This window comes from Gobio gobio (genome assembly GCF_949357685.1).
Source record: "Gobio gobio genome assembly, chromosome: 14".
Lineage (NCBI taxonomy): Eukaryota > Metazoa > Chordata > Actinopteri > Cypriniformes > Gobionidae > Gobio > Gobio gobio.
The window spans coordinates 22,790,577-22,810,608 of record NC_137107.1 but is presented as its reverse complement, the minus strand read 5'-3'; the positions used below and the strand labels follow the sequence as shown (position 1 = coordinate 22,810,608).

At 39.4% G+C, this 20,032-nt stretch overlaps 1 protein-coding gene across 2 annotated transcripts in view; it reads left to right on the top strand.

Annotated features, from left to right (window-relative positions):
* tenm2b (teneurin transmembrane protein 2b) overlaps positions 1-20,032 on the top strand; it is a gene marked incomplete at its 5' end in the record, with an annotated part of 256,725 nt that overhangs the window by 197,592 nt on the left and 39,101 nt on the right. For both annotated transcript variants that reach the window (XM_079834802.1, XM_079834803.1), the window contains 2 exons: positions 11,587-11,709; positions 19,475-19,680. In XM_079834802.1, the coding sequence (XP_079690928.1) occupies positions 11,587-11,709; positions 19,475-19,680 (329 nt within the window). The remainder of the gene's footprint in view (positions 1-11,586; positions 11,710-19,474; positions 19,681-20,032) is intronic.

Sequence of the window (20,032 nt, the reverse complement as noted above, 5' to 3'; positions counted from 1 at the left end):
CTAAGCCAGAGCTTTCCCAATCCGATTTTTTTTCCTAGTCTCAAGAAATATCTGCGTACACACGAAACCACTGAAAACAACGCAAAACTATGTAGTATACATGCCAGACCAGTATGTGGCGCTGTAATTCAGCCTGGAGCATGCACATGCGGTGTCTGACTAGGTTCAAGATGTGGGGTTTGACAAAATATACGGATTGGCTGTACAAACAAAAACACAAGGGTGTCGTTTTCAGATTTATCCACTCTGGGACCCATTTTTCAAACAATAGCGGTTTCAGCCTCCCAAAGCGCTGGATCCGTCTGGACGAAACGGCGAACCGATACAAAAGTTTTAACGTATACAGCTAAATATGTCTCTGTGTGTACGGGGCCTTATTCTCCTGTCCTGTGCCAGTTCGTTGTCATACACTATTTGTGTCCTGCTCCCAAGCCAAGCCCTGCCAAGTCCAGTCCTGTTTTCCCCCATAGGGTAGATTTCTTTGTTTTTGTTTTATTTTTATTACAAATGAAAAGCACAGCTGTTTTTATGATGTACTATTCTGTACTGTCACCGAAAACCAATAAAAAAGATTAGGAGTAAAAATAAAAAAATAAAAAAAAGCCCATCAACATTGCACCATTGAGTTCTCACCTCATCTCTTTACCCGCACCCTCACACAACCAACATTCTGCTTCATAAACGCAACATTTAATGGAAATATGAGACTCACTAAGTGTCTTTAACTACTATGTACTAGCATTTAAATGAATCATTTGATAAAAAGCACTCGTGTACTTGTTTTTACATTCTACTTCTACTGTGTATTGCATGTAATTAAATTCTGTATTTCCATCTATAATTACACTGTAGACCCTTCCCTTACACATTAACCTACCCTTAAACCATAAAAAGCCCATACTACCAAACCTGTCCCTATAACCTTATATTCCACCTCATGCTTTCATGTGTTTCAGGTCGGTAAAGATTTGTCGAAAAATATAGATGCATTTAGAATTGTTTCGTAATAGTGATTCTTTCAATCGATTCTATGAATTGTAAGGAGCCCTTACTGTTGAATCATGGACATTGAGATCAGGCTTGTGAATTAATAAAGTAGTTAGTCACATTTTATTTCATGTTGATTGTAAATCATCTATTCAGTTGCAGAACGATGTGAGCAGGAAGTGTAATGACTCACCATTCTAGCTCCTGCCAATGAAACAGTGACTTGTTCATGAAAACCGATCAAGACTACGTCAGGTCTACGGTAACACGCTGTATGTCAGTCAGAATGAGTCATTATGTGTCCATTTACCACTGCTCTCTGTCAGCAGGGACTTTTAGTGTCACCTGCCCGTTTTATATTTGTCCTCACACACCCTGGGAGCCTCATGGCACCCTCCTCTGCCCATACGGGCACGCAAACAAACACAACAATCAGTCACACACCTACATACCCCGAGATGTTGGAGATTCTGTCTCGTGGAGATAATATGTTCACCAGCCAATCTCTAACCCGCAGCCCTGCGCCGTCTGCCTGACTGACACACTCCAGCGTACATGCCCGGAGCTGATTAAAATGACACTTTTCATTTTTTACTTTCTCTTTTATGTTTACTTTCCCCATATTCAGTTTTTTCTGACATCTGCTTAATATTAAAGCCACTGAGTGACAGGAGAGCGAAATAGTTTGATTAGAGCTTCGCGTGCATACGCTCGGATTGTGGGACAGAGATCGTGGGATCCCCATCGTCACTCTATACCTGCGATAAAAAATGCTGTCAGTCAAAACATCAGGCTTTCCGCTTGTGCATAGGACTGAGAGAGGGAGAAGAGGTGAATTTGCTTGCGCGTGCGTGTGTGTGTTAATACAGTGGGGAGTGATTGTTGTGCTCTGAGTATTTGACAAGCTGAGTGGAATAGATTGGATCCATCTCGTCATGCCCACGCAGGAGGTTCAGGGAGGTGTGTGTGTGTGTGTGTGTGTGTGTGTGTGTGTGTTTTTGTTAAACTCATAGACCTTTCATGCCTGAAGCAACATCCTTGATTTTTATGTATTTTTATTTTTTGAGCGCATGTGTGTGTGGCATTATAGGACAAGTTTTATCTAGGGATTGGAAGTTTTCCCAGGGTGCTTTGAGAGTTTTTTGGTCAACAGTCAAGACTGAGTGAGCTGATGTAATCAGATGGAGCTGGTCCTCGGGGTGCGGCGGTTCACTGTAGCCTTTCATTTATATTCATAGCAGGAGGACTTGTGCACCTCAAATCAAAACACACATCAAAGCCACACACACACACTCAAAGGAGATCAGCAGCAATGAAAACAACGTTTCACCTTCAGGGAGAGGCTGATTGTGTGTGTGTCCACTTTTGAAGGTGATATGCAAGGCCGGTGTGTTTTTTGCTTTTGCATTCCTCTTTCTTGGTCAGTCAGAGAGTTTTTAGGAAGTTAGGCAGAAACTAGAACATGATCTGGTCAGAAATCATATTGTAATTATTTTGCAGTAATAGTATTACAGGAATTATTTCAGAAGTGCAAAAGCTGCAAAGAAAATGTATTTGCATTCATACCAACGGCAAATGTACTCTACCTTCAGAAAACTGCTGTCACAACAACTAAACAAACCTTATTTTTAGTTACATTTTTACTTAAACTGTTATTTTTTGGAATCCAGTCCCCATGAATATTATATTTTTTGGTTTATTATTTTTTATATTTTAAAAAAATATTAATAATAACGCTATACTGCCAAAAAAGAATACCATAACTTTCTGTCTTTATCGGAAATACTATTTTATCCCTATACAAATGCTTGTGCATAATGTCACCACAAAATTATTAATATGAATTATTATTATCATTGAATATTAGAGTTAATTTACTATGTCTGCCATAACTACTTTAATGCTGAGTTACTCTGGTTGAACTCCTGAGTCTTTAGTTTTTTTCTACAAACAAACCACTATTATACACCACTATAATATAATAATATTAATAATGAATATTAGAGTTGTATATATATTTTACGTATTTGTTTTTATTTTGTATAATGTTTCTGCTGTAATTTCTTTCCTTTTATGCCATTTTGGTTGAACCCCAGAGTCTTTATTCTTTTTGTGAAACATACCATTTGTGTGGAGCTTTTACAAACTGAGAGCTGCTCTAAAGACTATAAAAACACTGTATCATGAGCCCCATGAATGAAGTGTGTAGAACACAGCAGGCAGGACAGAGTGCTGCTCTTTTACTTTGAAGCACATGCAGACTATAGATTTATTTAATGAAATCACCGCCTTTTGCAGTATAATAATTGCCTGCAGTATTATTTTGATTGTATTTTAATTCATTGTGCAGCCCTTGTAGACATTAAACAAGTCTTCTGTAACATCAGGTGAAGATTGCTGTGAAGTGAGGATGAGTTGCGTCAGGTTGATTGAGGTACAACAGTGTGTGTGTTTGCACGTGTGTGCGTGCACGTGAGCTCCACGGGGACACACTTGCATGACTGTTTTCATTCACACAGCTCATTCAGGTAGCAACTCTTCCCAGACAAAGAGCAAACGATGAAGCTTTGGATCTCCAGGAATAGGGCTCATCCTCTGATGAGCTTCCCTCTCACTGGGCTCACCAACCATCTAGCTGTCTTCTAGTCCTCCCAGCCTTTGAGGCTGGACTTCAAAGTGGCTTCAGATTGTGCAATTTATTAGCTTTTTGCTGGAATGGTGCCCTTAGGGAGCAGCCTGTTTCATCCATACATATCCCCCATGGGTATAAATGCAACACAATGCCTAATAAATAATGAAACGGCAGGCAAATATCAGTAGTTTTTGATTTAAATAGTTTGGCAGTGAGCCGTGTTCCAAAGGGTGGCAATATAATAGTTAGTGGAACTGGGTTTGCTGGCTATGTATAATAAATGTCTGTATGTTTTGGATTTTCTGAAACATAGGTGCACAACAAATCCTGGGCCCTCCCTGCAAACCATAAGACGAGGCTCCGCCCACAAATTGTGACATGCACAAGTTTTTGTGTGTGTGTGAGTGAGTGGAACAGCATAGAGACAGACAGTTTTGGTCTCCTGGGGCAATATTCCGCTTCATATTTTGTTTAATACATTTATTACGGTCATAGTGCCTTCCTGAGTCCATTTACTCTAGTCTCTGTACTACTGCTTGGTGTGACAGTTACTTTTCAAATGTCCTGCACATTCATCTTCCTCTGATACTCTGCTGCTCAAGGTGAAAGCATTTACTGTCAACTTTGATCATTCGAGGATGCATCGATTTCTTTTTTTTCTTGTAGCTCCTACCCTGAAGAAGAAAATTAAATTTTTTAGACTCTACCGAAGTCTATAAACATTTATTTACATTTTCTGCTGTGTGTAACATAACTTTTGCTACTATACACAGCAAGAAATAAATTGCAGATATACTCTGAGGTATATCTGAGGTATATAATGCAGTTATTTGAATATGCATTGTTGTTTTGACAGCAGAAAAATATAGGAAAATTAATAATAATAATATGTTATTATTATTATTATTATTATTATTATTATTATTATAGTGCTTGAAATGTAAATTTAAATCTATTCAGAAAACATTTTACTGTAACTTAGTTCTAAATGAGAGGTAGGCTATTCTAGTATGGAGCTCTGATCTAAAAACCCTGAGAGGGAACAAGACACTGCGTTATGACATTAACGCTATGGGAACGCATCTGCGTGTCTGAAGCACGTGTGGAAAACAAGCATTGGCCTGAGAAAGGTCAGTGCGTCACAAAGACCATAAATAGACACCTTAAAAACGCATCATCAGATACTTATTGTCTGAAGGAAAGTGTTTCAGGCTTTGCTGAAGTATGGTGTAACTGGAGACCGTCCCTTTCAAGTGGAACTCAATGCTGCGTTATGGTGTTAATGCTTTGGGCACATTAATACCCATGTCGCCATTCTAAGGGAATGCCTGACCAAGTTATGTGAAGTATGCACAAGTACAAACTCCTGGCCTAAGAAACGGATTAACTCAGAGGTCAATTCTGGGGTCAATCCTAAATTTCAGCAATATACGTAAATTGTGTGAAAAGGACTAGTCCACAAACACAAACACAACCATGATAAGCAACCTGAAAGAAATTCACACAATTTAATATCAGTGAACTTAATGCTCAAAAGGGGACGCATACCAAGCACCTTATAACTGTCCAGAAAGATTACTAGGCCTAGCACCTGGAAGGTTGAACTAACTCAAAAGGAGACCCTTGGGTTGAGTCCACATCCTGACTATAAAACCAGCTATTATGAATGTGTGTGGAAAGGACAGCCCAGTACAAACATCCTGCAAGGAAGCACCCTTGGCTTAAAGGGTTAGTTCACCCAAAAATGAAAATTCTGTCATTAATTACTCACCCTCATGTCGTTGGACACCCGTAAGACCTCCGTTCATATTCGGAACACAAATGAAGATATTTTAGTTGAAAGCTGATGGCTGAGAAAGGCTTCAGACAGGCCTCCATTGGCATTCAGTACATTTACACTCCCAAGATCCATGAAAGGCACTTAAAACGTCGTTACAAAGTCTATCTCACCACAGTGGCTCTACAATAAGTTTACGATGCGACGACAATAGTTTTTGTGCGCAAAAAAAATCAAAATAACACCTTTAACCAACTTGTTCTCGACTTCCGTGTGTGCCTCCACGACGCATGCGCGAGAATATGACGCAGATCCGGCGTTCGGACAGATGACCCAGAAACGATTTGTTTACGAGCAGAGGAAGACGCGCGTGTCTTAGCTGTTGGATTCTACATTGATCGTGCTTTAGGTCTCGGCGTAGTTCTCAAAATGGGGTTAAAGTGTGTATTTCATGGATTCCCGAACGCCGGCGCTACGTCATATTCTCGCGCATGCGTCGTGGAGGCACACACGGAAGTCGAGAACAAGTTGGTTAAAGGTGTTATTTTGATTTTTTTTTGCGCACAAAAACTATTGTCGTCGCATCGTAAACTTATTGTAGAGCCACTGTGGTGAGATGGACTTTGTAACGACGTTTTAAGTGCCTTTCATGGATCTTGGAAGTGTCAATGTACTGAATGCCAATGGAGGCCTGTCTGAAGCCTTTCTCAGCCATCAGCTTTACACTAAAATATCTTCATTTGTGTTCCGAATATGAATGGAGGTCTTACGGGTGTCCAACGACATGAGGGTGAGTAATTAATGACAGAATTTTCATTTTTGGGTGAACTAACCCTTTAAGTTTATGAGGAGGCCACCCCCGGGCTGGAGTGGGCTCTAACACCTAGAGGCGTAGCTAACCCTTGCCTCATAGGCAAAGGTAAAAGCGTCCATAATCCAGTGGGATAGACGCTGCTTGGGGCCACAACCGTCAGGGTTGTTTCTTTTTGGCCATCCTCGCTGAAATGACTGTTCTCAGGTCAGGTTGCTTGAGTGGCTGTTTGCGGCTCCCGGATCTCCATTCTTGATTGTGGGTAAATGCTGGCCGCCACAGTGGCCCGTTGCTCTTCCCTCCTCCCCCGGGAAAAGCTAAGGCCTGGACGGGGCTGGCTCATAGAAACACCAGACTTCTGGAACCGACAAGGGAGAAATTGCTTGAATACCAGTGTTTGTCTCTTAGACACCTGAAACCTGTCGCCAAACAGACCAGACAGTGAAACCAGGGCATCCAGCAAAAAGATTTTTTCTTTTTCCCTACTGTTGTTACGTCACTTGACCTTTCTCCGGCCAATGTGATTGGCTTGTTTTCCCCATGTGCTTCAGACACTTTCAGAGTGTTAACGTCATAACGCAGCGTTGAGTTATACTCGAAAGGGAACTTTCCTTCCTTCACGTTAGAGAAAGGCAGCTGACAGACAGCTGCTCCTTGATCATGTTAATTTGTGTGTTTCCTCTGTACGTTGTGCACCCTATCAATAATCAACATTTAAGCACATGATATATTGTCTCCCTTGTTTTTGATTCTGTATAAATACTTTTAGCCTCTGTGCAGCTTCTTAGCGTTTTTTTCTATGCAGAGCAAAATCATAATACAGTAATGCTCTCAAACAGACATTCACGCATACGCCAAGCCTCCAGAGATTTTCCACAGAGCACCTCAGCAGCACGCCGACCACGTTTAGTTGTTTAATAAAGCTGACACCACTATCTGTTTAGTGTCGTCCTCAATTTCCAAGCATCTCTCATGCTGTCAAAGGTAAGTCAGCTCTTTTCTCTAGTCATTCTGCAAGCGTGAGCTCACGAAGGAGATCAGCTAACTTACACGTGGCTTGGTTTTCAGGGCCGTGCCTGAGGGCAGTGTTTTTCATGCATTAGCTCACAGCTATAACATCAGCAGCATCTTCATATACTGTACACATCTGTCAGAGGCCCCTTATGGACCGCCAGTGGTTTTGAACAACACACACATCTTGTCAAAATGCAGTTCATTCTGGGTATGAATGTCAAAATACATGCAATGTATATGTATGTACCGAGTAAAATAATGTGAGAATTTATTTGAAGTAGAAATCTTTTGCAACATTAATCAATTTAATGAATCCTTAATGAAATCAATGATAACTGACCCCAAACTTTTGAACAGTAATGCATATTTAATATATTTTTTTAATTAATATTATGGAATTTTAGTGGTAATGGACCATAATATGAAAATATTTATTAGCATACCATAATTTTAATATTGTTGAACCTAATGTAAACCCAGATGGTTATGTCAGAAAAAATCATTTTAATAAGGCAAGATATCGGATCAAATATTGGATCTGTGCATTAGACATTCTGGTGCAAATAGGGTCAGATGAAAGCCTTAATTCTTTCCCTAAACTGAATATGTGACGCATATAAGCATTAGGTCAAAAATGCATTAAAGAAAGAGTTCCACTTTTGCAGTGCTGCTGTCAGCACCAACTCAGCTGGTACAGCTCAGTGAAATAAGCTTTGCAGCTCAGATTTCATTTTCGCAGTGTGCTTTTAAGTCCGAGAAGAACTCCAGACTGAAGATGCAGACTTACTCAGGCAAGACAGGGGAATACTTTTGTCATCTGTATCCCCGTCTGTTCTCTCACTCCTTCTCTTTCTTCCTGTTTCTTTCTCCGTGCTTTAGGTAGGTAATATTATTCATCACTTTGAAGAGGTGAATTATACATAGAGATTACATAAAGTGAGATGCAGCATCTCATGAATTTCACATCTAACACATTTTCTCTTAATAATTAATGCTTATTGCGTAGACCGAAAATTGTTGAAGATCTCCTCTAGATTTGATTAGCAAAAAAAAAAAAGTGCGAAGTGACACTAATGCTAACGCGAACACTGACCAGTGTGCGGCCCTTACCTGACCCTTAACCCTGTCCACATTCTTCCACAGAGGACATGAAATATTCTTGTGCTGTCAGTTTTATTCTCTAGATGGATGCCTGATGAACCTCCAGTATGCAAATTAATGTTACAATTATTTTAATTGTATTTATTTATTCCACTGTTACTGTGGTAACAGTTGTTACTGTTAATTGAATATCCTCTGTTGACAAATAGTTGCCTTGTTAACACATTTGCAGCAAATGAAAACTTGTAAACATGTTGTTGAAATGACATTTAAATTCATGAGGCAGTGACATACTTTATATGAATTCACTTGGATTGTTATATACCTTTGAAGCTCAAGGGTCAGACAGTTTAAAGGGCACCTATTATGCAAAATTCACATTTACATTGTGTTTGAACATAAATGTGTACACAACCACCATATAATGATGAAAATCCACCCAGTGCTTTTTTTTTTTTTAAATCCCCATGAATCATAAGCCTCAGAACAAGATTCACAGTATTCTGGGCAAAGGGATGTTACTTTGCACAGGCCCCTCCCACAAATGTTGACGGACACTGCCGTTTCAGCATGGACCCCGTCCTGAATGAGCTTTACACAGATCTGCCATTGTTTCAACGCCAGAGCAGATTTAGGTTAGTTTATGTCTGCGCAAATCATTTCACCCCAGACTGCTTTGTGAACGTGGGGCAATTCAAGGCAGGCTTGAAACAGTTGTTACTCAAGGATGGATCTGAACCAACTGTTTGTGATCCAGCTTACGGTCTCTGGAGCAATACTGGTCCCTTTAATGAAAGGGAGAGCGCACACTTTATTACAGTTCATCAGAGTTGTTTTACGGATATAAAGTTTACCAGTTTGTTAAGCACCCACTGAAAAGTACTGTATGTATTTGTTTACTGTTAGTTGTAACAAGTGTTTTTGTGTAATTTGCTGTGTATGCTGGTGATGATAATGCTAGGGAGAGAGAGAGAGAGAGTTTATGGATAAGAGTTAAATGCACACTTCTTGTACTGTGTATTTAGCTTTTACATTGATTTTGTGGAGTAAAACGGACGCTTCATCTTTTGTGTGAAGTACAATAAACATTTTATAAAACTCACCAGTAAAGTTTTGGCCATCATTTGGACAGGGGGCCGCTACAAAAGGCTTGTACTAATAGTAGATTAAAGCAAGATGACAAATAAGTTATAACTGTAATTAAACAAAACTATACCTGTTCTATCTCTGTGCTGCATTTATTCTCTGGCTCTGTAGGTATTATTGTCCGACTCTGGTTCGCACTGAACACAGCTATACTGAAAGTTTCTGTTCTGACATTTTCATTCAGTGAGATGAGATTGTCCTGACACTGGAGCGTGAGCTATTGAAGCTCCGCCATCTTGCTCACCTTGCTGGCAATTTTAACATGCTGTAAAAAATGAACTGTGGGGTATTTTGAGCTAAAACTTCACATACACACTCTGGGGACATCAGAGACGTATTTTACATCTTGTAAAAAAGGGCATAATAGGTGCCCTTTAAGAAATTGGCCTGTACAACAGATTTTTTTCCCCCACAAATGTGGACTTTAATATTTATTTTCTCACTTCCTTGCAGCTGTGTTGAAAATTGTTTCGTTATAAAACATGGTTTAATCTCAGAAAAAGATAAACTGATGGTTAAATGCTTTTCAGTGATATTTAAAGGTTGATTGATTTTCTTTTCCCCTTTTGTGACTGAATTCGAGAAGGTTTAATAAATGTGAAGAGAGCAACCCATTAGCCTTTCAATTCATATCAATGGTTCACCAGTGCTTTCTGCCCTGTATGCAACCTGGACACTGGCATCTTGCTTAAAGAGAACTCCAAAAGCATATGACTGATGACTCTTATAAAGTGGAAACATCTATTTCACATTAAAGCTATTTCTGCCTTTATTATATTATATAAAAAACAAGAAATTAATTATATACAGGTATATTTAATGACATTAAATATATAATATAAAATAAATATTTGCCTTTGTGTGGCAAAATCAGCTTTGAATTCAACCAATAGCTTGCAGAGGAATAAAACATTATGTTAAGAATTTCTCCACAGCACTGCTTAGGACTGCGACAAGATGTTTCAGGTCATAACATACCATCTCTGTCAGTGAGCGCTGTAATGAAATGGACGAAGAGAAAGCAGGAGGGATGGAGGACACGAGAAAAGGTGAAAAGAACAATGAATAAATGAGAGATACGGCTGATTCGAGGATAGAGAGATAAGATGAGGAATAGTGCATGTGGGACAATGACTAGATGGCATCAGAGCATCTGACAGCCTGAAGGAGTCAGCTTTTTCTTTTGACCCCTCTACACGAGAGTGATAACACGCCCTCAGATGTACAGTCAGGAGGTACCAAAAGACTTGAGTTGGCATTGATTTTGTGTGGATGAGATTGAGGGAGGGATAGAAGAACTAGGGGGCGGAGGTGAGGTGTTAGGGTTGATACCGCGAACGTCAGCATTTTCCCGCAAGTTATTATGTGTGCGCGTGTGTGTATGACTGCACTTGTTTTCCCTTGGGCCACCTCGTCTGTAATTTCCACCAGCACATCACAAAACGAACTTTCTCTGATCATTATCATATTTCTTAAACACGTCTTGACATATTTGAATATTGCATATCGAGTGATCTCCATTGGAGCTAATCAGTCTCTACAAAGTCTTGGAAGCGCTGAAGCACTGATTATAGTACATATGGGGTGCAGAGAGAAGCAGGCAGCTAGCCAAAATCTTCTCTAACACACACACAAGAATGTGTTGAGAATATTTGGCATCTGTCACCTTTAAACTGGCTTCAGTTAATTTTTTTCCAAGACAATTTTCTTGTCCTCTCACACCTTGTTTTGCAGTTTCAAGATAAGTGTCATTTCATTTCTGAAATCTTATTGTATCGCATTTGACATTTTGTTTTACTCATTTCCCACCCGCTTCTGTCTGACATATTCATATCTATGGCAAGTTTAGTATTCCTGTAGTGGTTTGGATTAAACCTGGTCCAACTAAACCTGTCTGGGCACAGAGCCCAAACAAAGCACAGACTGCAGTCAAAGTGTCATTTTATATAATGAGTGTATTTGTATGCTAAAGTCACCTCTGTCAGCAAGAGTTATAGTGTTCGGGTGTCGCAGGCTCTCAGCTGTCAGGAAGTGTCATCCGTGTATACATAAAGTAGTTGGAAGGTGTAATGTAGTGTCATGTTCTATTTTTTAATTCTCTCTTTCTCTCCCTCATAGCTCTTAATCTGCTTGGCTTGAATTGGCGCCTGAAGCCCACAGAAGGGCATCTAGTGAACACTGGCCTCAGCATGAGTATTCCTGGCATTGGTGATGTGGCAACAGTGCCCTCCGGAGGCAGAGGTAAAAGCAAAATGACAATATGAAATCCAATTCACCTGGTGGCATGAAATGCAAACCCCCTGATAACATGAAATCCAAATCGCCCTCTGTTTACACATCCATCATTTTATCATGCACAATTCATGAGCATTCATGCTGTTCTAGTGGGGTAAAAAAAAGTTAGTCCTGTAGTTGTAATAACTATGTAATAACATAATTGCAATGCAATGAAAGTAAGCAAACAAAAGCAAGCAACAAATCTAGTCCAATCCTAAATATGTTTCTAGCTGACTATTTTACTAATTTCAATTTTGGTTTTGTTATGTAATAATTGGGTTAAAAAATATCGATTTCTCAATTTTAATCGATTCTCATTTTTACGAACCGATATCGATTCTTAAATCCCAAGAATCGATTAGTCATCCTGTTTTCAGTTGATGAATGAACGGAACATTGTAGCGCACCTTCCATCCAATAAATCGCAATAATCTTTGTGCTTTGTTACTATTGATATGAAAAAAAGTCTCAGATTTCAAATTACGTCCATTTTTGTTTTTTACTAAATTCAAAAACATAAATACCGTTTTGGCGCTGTGGCGTGAGACCGCTCTGGCGCAGCTCAGCGCAAGAGAAGCGGCAGCACGGAGCGCACATGAACTGATCTTCTCTTCCACCTTAATACCAGTTACAGCGTGAAATAAACATGAATGAGCATCTGAATCCGTATCATTTCACATGCAGGGCTCGCAAAATCGCTAGCCCGATATCCCGGGGCTATGGTATCTTCCAGCCAGGCAACCATTGTGAATGGCTATTTTAAATCGTGAATAAAATTCCTTTCTTGCTTTGCTTTGTTGACTCTCTTGACTTGTTATCTGAAGGAAAAATATGATCACGGATGTTTTTGATCATGCTGATTTGTCCACAGTGATATTTAGCCGATGTATGTATGTGCGTATATGTATGAGCGGATCGCGGTTATATCCGCCGGTTAGGCGGACCAAATAATAAAACATAACATTGTAATTAATCGCGGGTGGATAAGAGATAAATAATGAATGTGTTGATTTTATTAAAGACACGGAACTCTCATTTCACTGTAAAACGCAACGAATGTGCGTCACTCTTTCACTTTCGTTTTCAAAAGTAGCGTCTCTTCAGGGAAAACAAATCAAGGATAACGTATGCCTAGAAAGTCGCTGTGTATGTGTGTACGTGCGTGTGTGTGTGTGAAAATGTTAAGAGGCGCATAGATTTAAGTTGGTGTTTCAGTTCCACACGGGCACAAAAAACAGGTCAAGACAGAAATTCAGCGAAATTTCAGTTCAGGTAGAACCAAATGTAGAACAAAATCTATTTGTATTGATGATTGTAATTTGATTGTTTTATATACCATTTTTGACATTTGCGATTTCAAAAATGGTTTTGATTTGATGTTTCGACTCCTATTCGGTTTTCTACATTTAAAAAAAAAACTTTTTTATTCGGCTAGTTAAGTTCATTTCGGACTACCAAAATCTGAAGAGTGCCTGTCCGAAGGGCTACCAGCGATTTTGAAATTTTGCGAGCCCTGACATGGAATCGCTCAATCAGTGTTTCAACCACGGAAAGGCGTCAAAAAGGCGTCAAACAGCTTGTAAACAATGTCATATGTCACATTTACCTCCATAAACTCGTTAGTCAGCTAGAAAAAATAACATTCATTTTTAATGTTTTTCAATATTTAATGCATGTTTGAATAAATCTGGCAAGTTTTTTTATGACAGCTACTATTTGAATGTTTATATTTAAAAAACTAATTGGAGTAGAAATTTGATAATGTAATTGTAAAGTTAATATTATAACTTTATTATTAAAAAAACATAATTGAGTGTAATTTAAATGTTTGTATACAAATCAATTAATTTTTACCTTCGACAAAGTAGGCTACTGTAGTACCAACTTGGGCTGGGCGATATATCGCATGACATTGTTAAGCGCATCTCGTCACGTATCGCCTGCGATAATTAATGCGATATGGCTCAGCTTGTCAGTGAACTACGGCTCTGTGTAGTAAATGCCGCTCTATCTGAAAGCAGGTGATGGCGATTTACTACTAATCAAGGAACCGGCTTTACTGACGAGATGCACCTAACAATGTCATACGATATATCACCCAGCCCTAGTACCAACTGACTCCCATAGTTTACAGCATTAGTTTAGTGATTTGTTTTCCTTGAGAAAATGTGCCATGTATTGTATCTGATATATATCCAAAATAATCGATATTGAATCGAATTCGAACCGAATTGCAAGCTTGTGAATCGAAATTGAATCGAATTGTAAAATTTGTGTCAATACCCAGCCCTAATAATTATGCTAACTTAATAATAACAGTGTAATGAAATAGAAGCTATTTCAGAAGAATACATTTTTGTTGTATATTTTTTATAAATAAATATGTAATGACTGAACAATAACTATGTAATAAAATATTAAAAATAACATTATAGCCTAATTTCAACCCTACATTTTCTTCTGAGTATTTTGTTTCACTAAGAAATATGCCACATTATGATAGATTATGTATGGTCTTCAACTGGTCCAACTCTTCTCAATGCTCCTCCTGCATGTAATGCTAATGCAGTTGTTTGAAATGATGGCTGGATTTAGTCACTGTTGACTTGTTATAATTATAACACGTTAGTCTATGTCAGACTGAGGCTTCGTAAGAATCCTCTGAGGCCCAACCAGTGATTGTGCTTTACTGTATATTGAGAGAGTACATTAGTGTAAAATCACAGCCTCGTGTGCCTTTTTCTCACAGCGACCTTTGATGAACAGGGTTATTTAGATTAGACGTTTTGGATCTCAATAGACTTTAGTTAATGGTTCAAAGCTCTGGCTAACTCTCAGTGGCTCCGACACAAAGTATCTCTCTGTCTGTTGTGCTTTCACCTCAAATGATTTATCATTATCAGTGTCAACACGTTTTGATGATAACGACTGTCGCTGACCTTTAGAGAGTGCCAGTATTGACGTTCTCCACACACAGTACAGCTTCTTCTCCTTTTAGATAGCTCTAAAAGAGGAAGAGGACACATAGGTGCTAATATGTTTTTAATTTGGGAGTGTGTGTGCCCAATCCTATTTGCTTTGGACTGTATGATGCACAGGCTCATTGGAAAAATGGGCTTCTACCTTTTTGCAAAACTCCAAAAATGTACCTATACATACATTTAACACTAGTGTAAAACACCAACAACCTTTATTTCTTTTCACACAAATTATGATTAACAGGACATATTATCGATTAATAAATACTTTGTTGCATCGTTTCTTGAGCAGAACTGTTTAGACCTCAAAACACTTTTATGATTTCTTAACTAATGCATTCTCCCGATTGCATCACAGTATAGCTTTTCTCACATAGTAAGCTTGCTTGGTAGCTCACCCGGCACAGCAGTTGAGATGTGAAGCAATAAGTCTTAATGCTCAATAAAAGAGTTCAAACACTTGTATAAGCAAAGCTAAAATGGCATGGTTGCCTCAGAAAGTGCTTTTTTTAACTCACATTTGCTTTTGTTAACACTATCAGTTATTACTTTCAGATATGATTAACCTTTTTGGAGAAAATGTAACATGTACCACACACTGCACATGTCACTTTGAAAATGCAGCAGAACATGCAAGAAGCAACGTAAAATAATTTGTGCAGAAATGCCACAGGCAGTTTTTTTCTAATGAGCCTAGGTTGGTAATGGAAGGATTTGTGTCTGATACTAGATGAGCATAATGTGGGAGGAAGGACATCATGTGCAAAGGCTTTAGAGTGCATTTGCTTTCTCTCCTGCTCTGTTTTTCTGAAGTGTTTTTCCCCTTTACTGTGATGGAGAGCTTTCTGGAAAAGGGTGGGGGAGAAGAAGCATGATGTTGGACTCACACCGTTCTCCAGTTTGAATATTGTTGTTATGAGGATATACAAGGCTCTTTCACATGACTCATGTCAGGACTTCAGTGAATCTCTCAACACAAGCATCATGTGCCTTTTTGACTTCCTCATGAAAAGTGCTTCTGATAGCGTCATGGACGAGCAATTTTATGCGTGAAAGCCAGACACAGAAAATACAGAAAGAAAGCAAAAGAGGTCAAGACTGACACAAATATATATCGCTGAACAGGGGCACTGGAACATGTTTTAAGTTGAGGAAAATTACAGACGAGGAGCCCCAAGGGAAAACAAGTGCAGTCAAACACACATGCACACGTTTTTTGTTTGGGGGTTCACCACACCGGGACATTTGACTGCACATCACATTTTTGATACTGCTTGCAATCGTGATGCAATGTACCGGTTTATAAGACATAAGCCTTTACATAAAAGGGTTATTGAACTGTTCACACTGTCATATAAAATAAAAGTGCCTGCACCAACTAAAACTGAACTAAAAAAACCTGCCTACTTTACACAACACCGAAGGTGGACTTGCGCTCAGGAGTAGAGCGGGCAAATTCTTTCTACGCACACTGTAACGGTCACAATATGACGTCACACTCTGCACTATGTATTAAAAAAGCATAATTCATAACACTTTTTCAATAAAAATTAATAAATGTAAATGAACAAAAACTTGCGTTGCATTTACAATCCTGTGCTGCAGCACCCCTACTTCCCACGCCCCTGTTTCTGAAACCTTGAGGAATCTTTGATCCTTCTAAGCTCACGCACTTGCTATGAGGTGATTGATTCTTTACCTACATTTTCCGCTTGAAACAACATTTGCAGGTCATTTGACTTCTGTAATGTGAAGTACTTTTGAGTGAAACAGAATATTCAGCGGGAAAATATAGGGCATTACCTATTTTCATCCTCTGGGAATTGTAGGCTTGAAAATAAACAAAGACATTTGCTTTACCTGTACCAACCCCCTCCAAGGGCCATTTGGAATTTCTAGGCACAAGAGGTGTTGATAGTGATCAAGGCCTGTAGGCCAAGATGTGTGTACATTGAGGGTCTGCTATAATTGTCACACCTTTAGTACGCTGGGGGAAGCTGTAATCTGCTGATTGGTCAGTTTGAATGTCTCAAGTTTGGGTTTCAGTCACATGGTCAATGAAGGGATAAAAGATGATTGTAACTGTTGCTCGCAGGCTTCTTTTCTCTGGGCTATCTTCTTTGGTTCTTTTTTTCTTTGTCTCTTCTTAGGGACTTTGCTCTTCCTCTCTACCTCTTTCTCTCAGGTAACATTCTACATACAGATGCTGGCTTCAATTAACTGTTTTATTTAATCTGAAACCAATTCAAGTGTTACCATAACCCCTAAAGTAACCCCTGTGTATAAATCTGGTGACAAACTGGAAGTTAGTAACTATCGACCTATTAGCATCCTGCCAGCCATTTCAAAGGTCATTGAAAAGGTTGTAGCAGAACAACTAATTGCTCACCTTGATTCCAGGGCTTTTTTACATCCTATGCAGTTTGGCTTTAGGAAAAAACATTCAACAGAAACAGCATGCTGCTACTTCCTTGAAGTAATTAAAACAAACCTAGATCAGGCAGTGGGTGCAGTTTTTCTTGATTTGTGCAAGGCTTTTGACATGGTTAATTATGACATACTATTAAACAAACTGGCAAATTATGACCTTTCCATAGACACACAACATTGGATAAAATCTTACCTGAGTGGCCGACATCAGTGTGTGCGGCTGAACAATACTCTATCCCCATTTAGAGCATGCACCCTGGGAGTGCCACAAGGGTCAATTTTCGGGCCGCTGCTTTTCAGCATATATATTAACGACCTTCCATCTGTGTGTAATAATGTTGATTGTAATTGTTTGCTGATGATACTGTGTTATATACTCAGAAAAATGCAACTGAGGTTGCAATGAAATTAACTAAGGAAATGCAGAAGGTTGTAGAATGGCTAGATAACTCCTGTTTGACTGTAAACTTTGAAAAGACTGTAACCATGTTCTTTACAAACAGGAGCAAACTCAGGGATTGTCCTGAAATCTTAGTAAATGGGCAAAAAATAAAAAATGTGGATGAATTCAAATATTTAGGGGTTACCCTTGATAATACTCTTAGTTTTAAAAATCATGTTAAAAAGTTGAGTAACACACTGAAATTTAACCTCATAAACTACACACATAAGAAACTCTCTTACTGTTGAAGCATCATATACATATTGAAATGCAATGATTCTCCCACATTTTTCAAGTTGGTCTCAGGCATGTAAAACAGCCTTAAAACCACTTGAATCTTTATATAAAAGTGCCCTTAAGATTCACAACAAAAAAACACATCAGTATCATCACTGTCAGATACTCACCAAATATAGTATTTTAAATCTTGAAAATCTAATAATGCACACAAATATGTCTATTGTTTAAAATCATTCATAATGCTACTGTTCCTCCTTTGAAAAAAATGGTTACACTCTGCTCAGAAAAAACAACAAGAGCTACCCGATCAGTTACCAGGGGAGAATGCAGTATTCCTAAACACAGGACTGCATTTGGTAAATCATCTTTTTCTTTTGTTGCCATAAATCAATGGAACACACTTCCAACAGAGCTGATTACATGTGCGGATTTTAAAACATTTTCATTATCTCAGGCGTCATCTAATCAAATCGCCCTATGCAAATACCCTAGAGCAGACGCTAGCCAATTGCGTTCATGCAAGTAAAGTGATTGGCTGTTGTCACTACAGTGACTAACCTAGTCGTATCCAAACTAAACAAGAAAGTCCATCCATACCAAGACCTGGGCGTATGTGTATGCTTGAAAGGGGAAAGGAAAGAGCCTTTTTCAGTGGGTCTGATGTAGGCGGTTTGTAGGCTGATTGAGAGCATGAGGAGTGTGAACTTCAGCTCCAGAGCAGAAGACTCTCCTCATGCGCCCTCTCCAGGGAACTTTCTCTTCCCCCTTTTTTCTTTTTTATTTAGCTCACTTTCTCAATTTCTGTCTCTCTTGCTCTCTGATTGTGTTGCTCTCCTTCAGCTCAGAGCTGTCCATCCATGCTCAGTGTTAATGAGGGAGGTTGGTGCGAGCTCCCACTGGTTACCAGAATGGGCCGCTTTAACCGACCTGTCACTCAGACCTGAAACTGCGTGTATGTGCGCATGTTCTCTGGCAAAATGAAGGCTTGATCCTTTTAGGGAAGAGCCTGCTTGCGCTCTCTCAATTCAATTCCTCTCTTTCCATAACTCGTTTAAATGCAGCCAGAGGTTTTTGCAGGCAGGGAAACAGATTGTCTCTGCTTATCAGGGCACATCAAACATCGAGAACGCTGACTAGACTGACAGCTAACACCAAGCCCACTCATGTTGCACTGGCCCCTCAGACACAAAAGAGTGTGTTCATGTGTGTATATGTTGCTCCTGATACCATCAAGGCCCGTTTGCTGGGTTATTTTCTGATTGGAGTTGCTGCGATCTATCTGCGCTGTCAACATGGCAGCAGTTTTCTCTCTAGAGGACAGACTTAGCAGGTGTAGTGGGAAGGGAAGTGTGCGTGTGTGGCCAGTGCTGTCATGCAGAGGTATTATGATCTCAGGGGAAAAGACAGGGTTTGATTTAGGGTTGATGACTTTGGCAGCCCACACTGCACACTCATTAGCGCAGAGCTGCATCTCTGTGGAATAATATATGTTGATTTTTCTTTGTACACACTGCAAATATTTTCACACGGAGCTGAGGATATTCCCCGTTCTCCCCATCTTGGAAAAGACTTTCTTTGTGTTTTTTTTGTTTTTTTTTCATCAGACAAATCTTGTTTCTTTTCTCTGCGTCCGTCTCAGGGCCGTGGGTGTTGAAGAACAGCAGTATAAACAGCGGGGAGTTGGAGCTGGGTCAGCGTGTCAGTCAGGATGTTCCTCCAGGCACCTTCTGGAGGTCTCTGCTTCACCTGCGCCAGCCACACTTTCTCAAGTTCAACATCTCCCTGGGCAAGGACGCACTGTTTGGGGTCTACATGCGGAAAGGCCTGCCTCCTTCACATGCTCAGGTGAGCAAATCACCTCATGTCTTGTTTCTTCTCTTAAAGGAGCCATGTCCACTTATAAGAAAGGTTGAGTATCCAGTCTTTAAATACTAAAAACATGTTCGGTTCAGTGGTTTTTGACCCAAAACTGAAAATTCTGTCATGATTTACTCACCCTCATGTCATTCCAAACGCAGACTACCTTCTAAACAAAGTTGAGATATTTGTAATGAAACCTCAGAGATTGATGTCTGTTCATTAAAAGTCCATTCCACCTAAATAATTGGAAAATGTACATAGAGACATATAAACATAATCCATATAAATCTGTTCTGTTTACCATATTTGATCTGCTTATTGTATGTGTGTTTATATG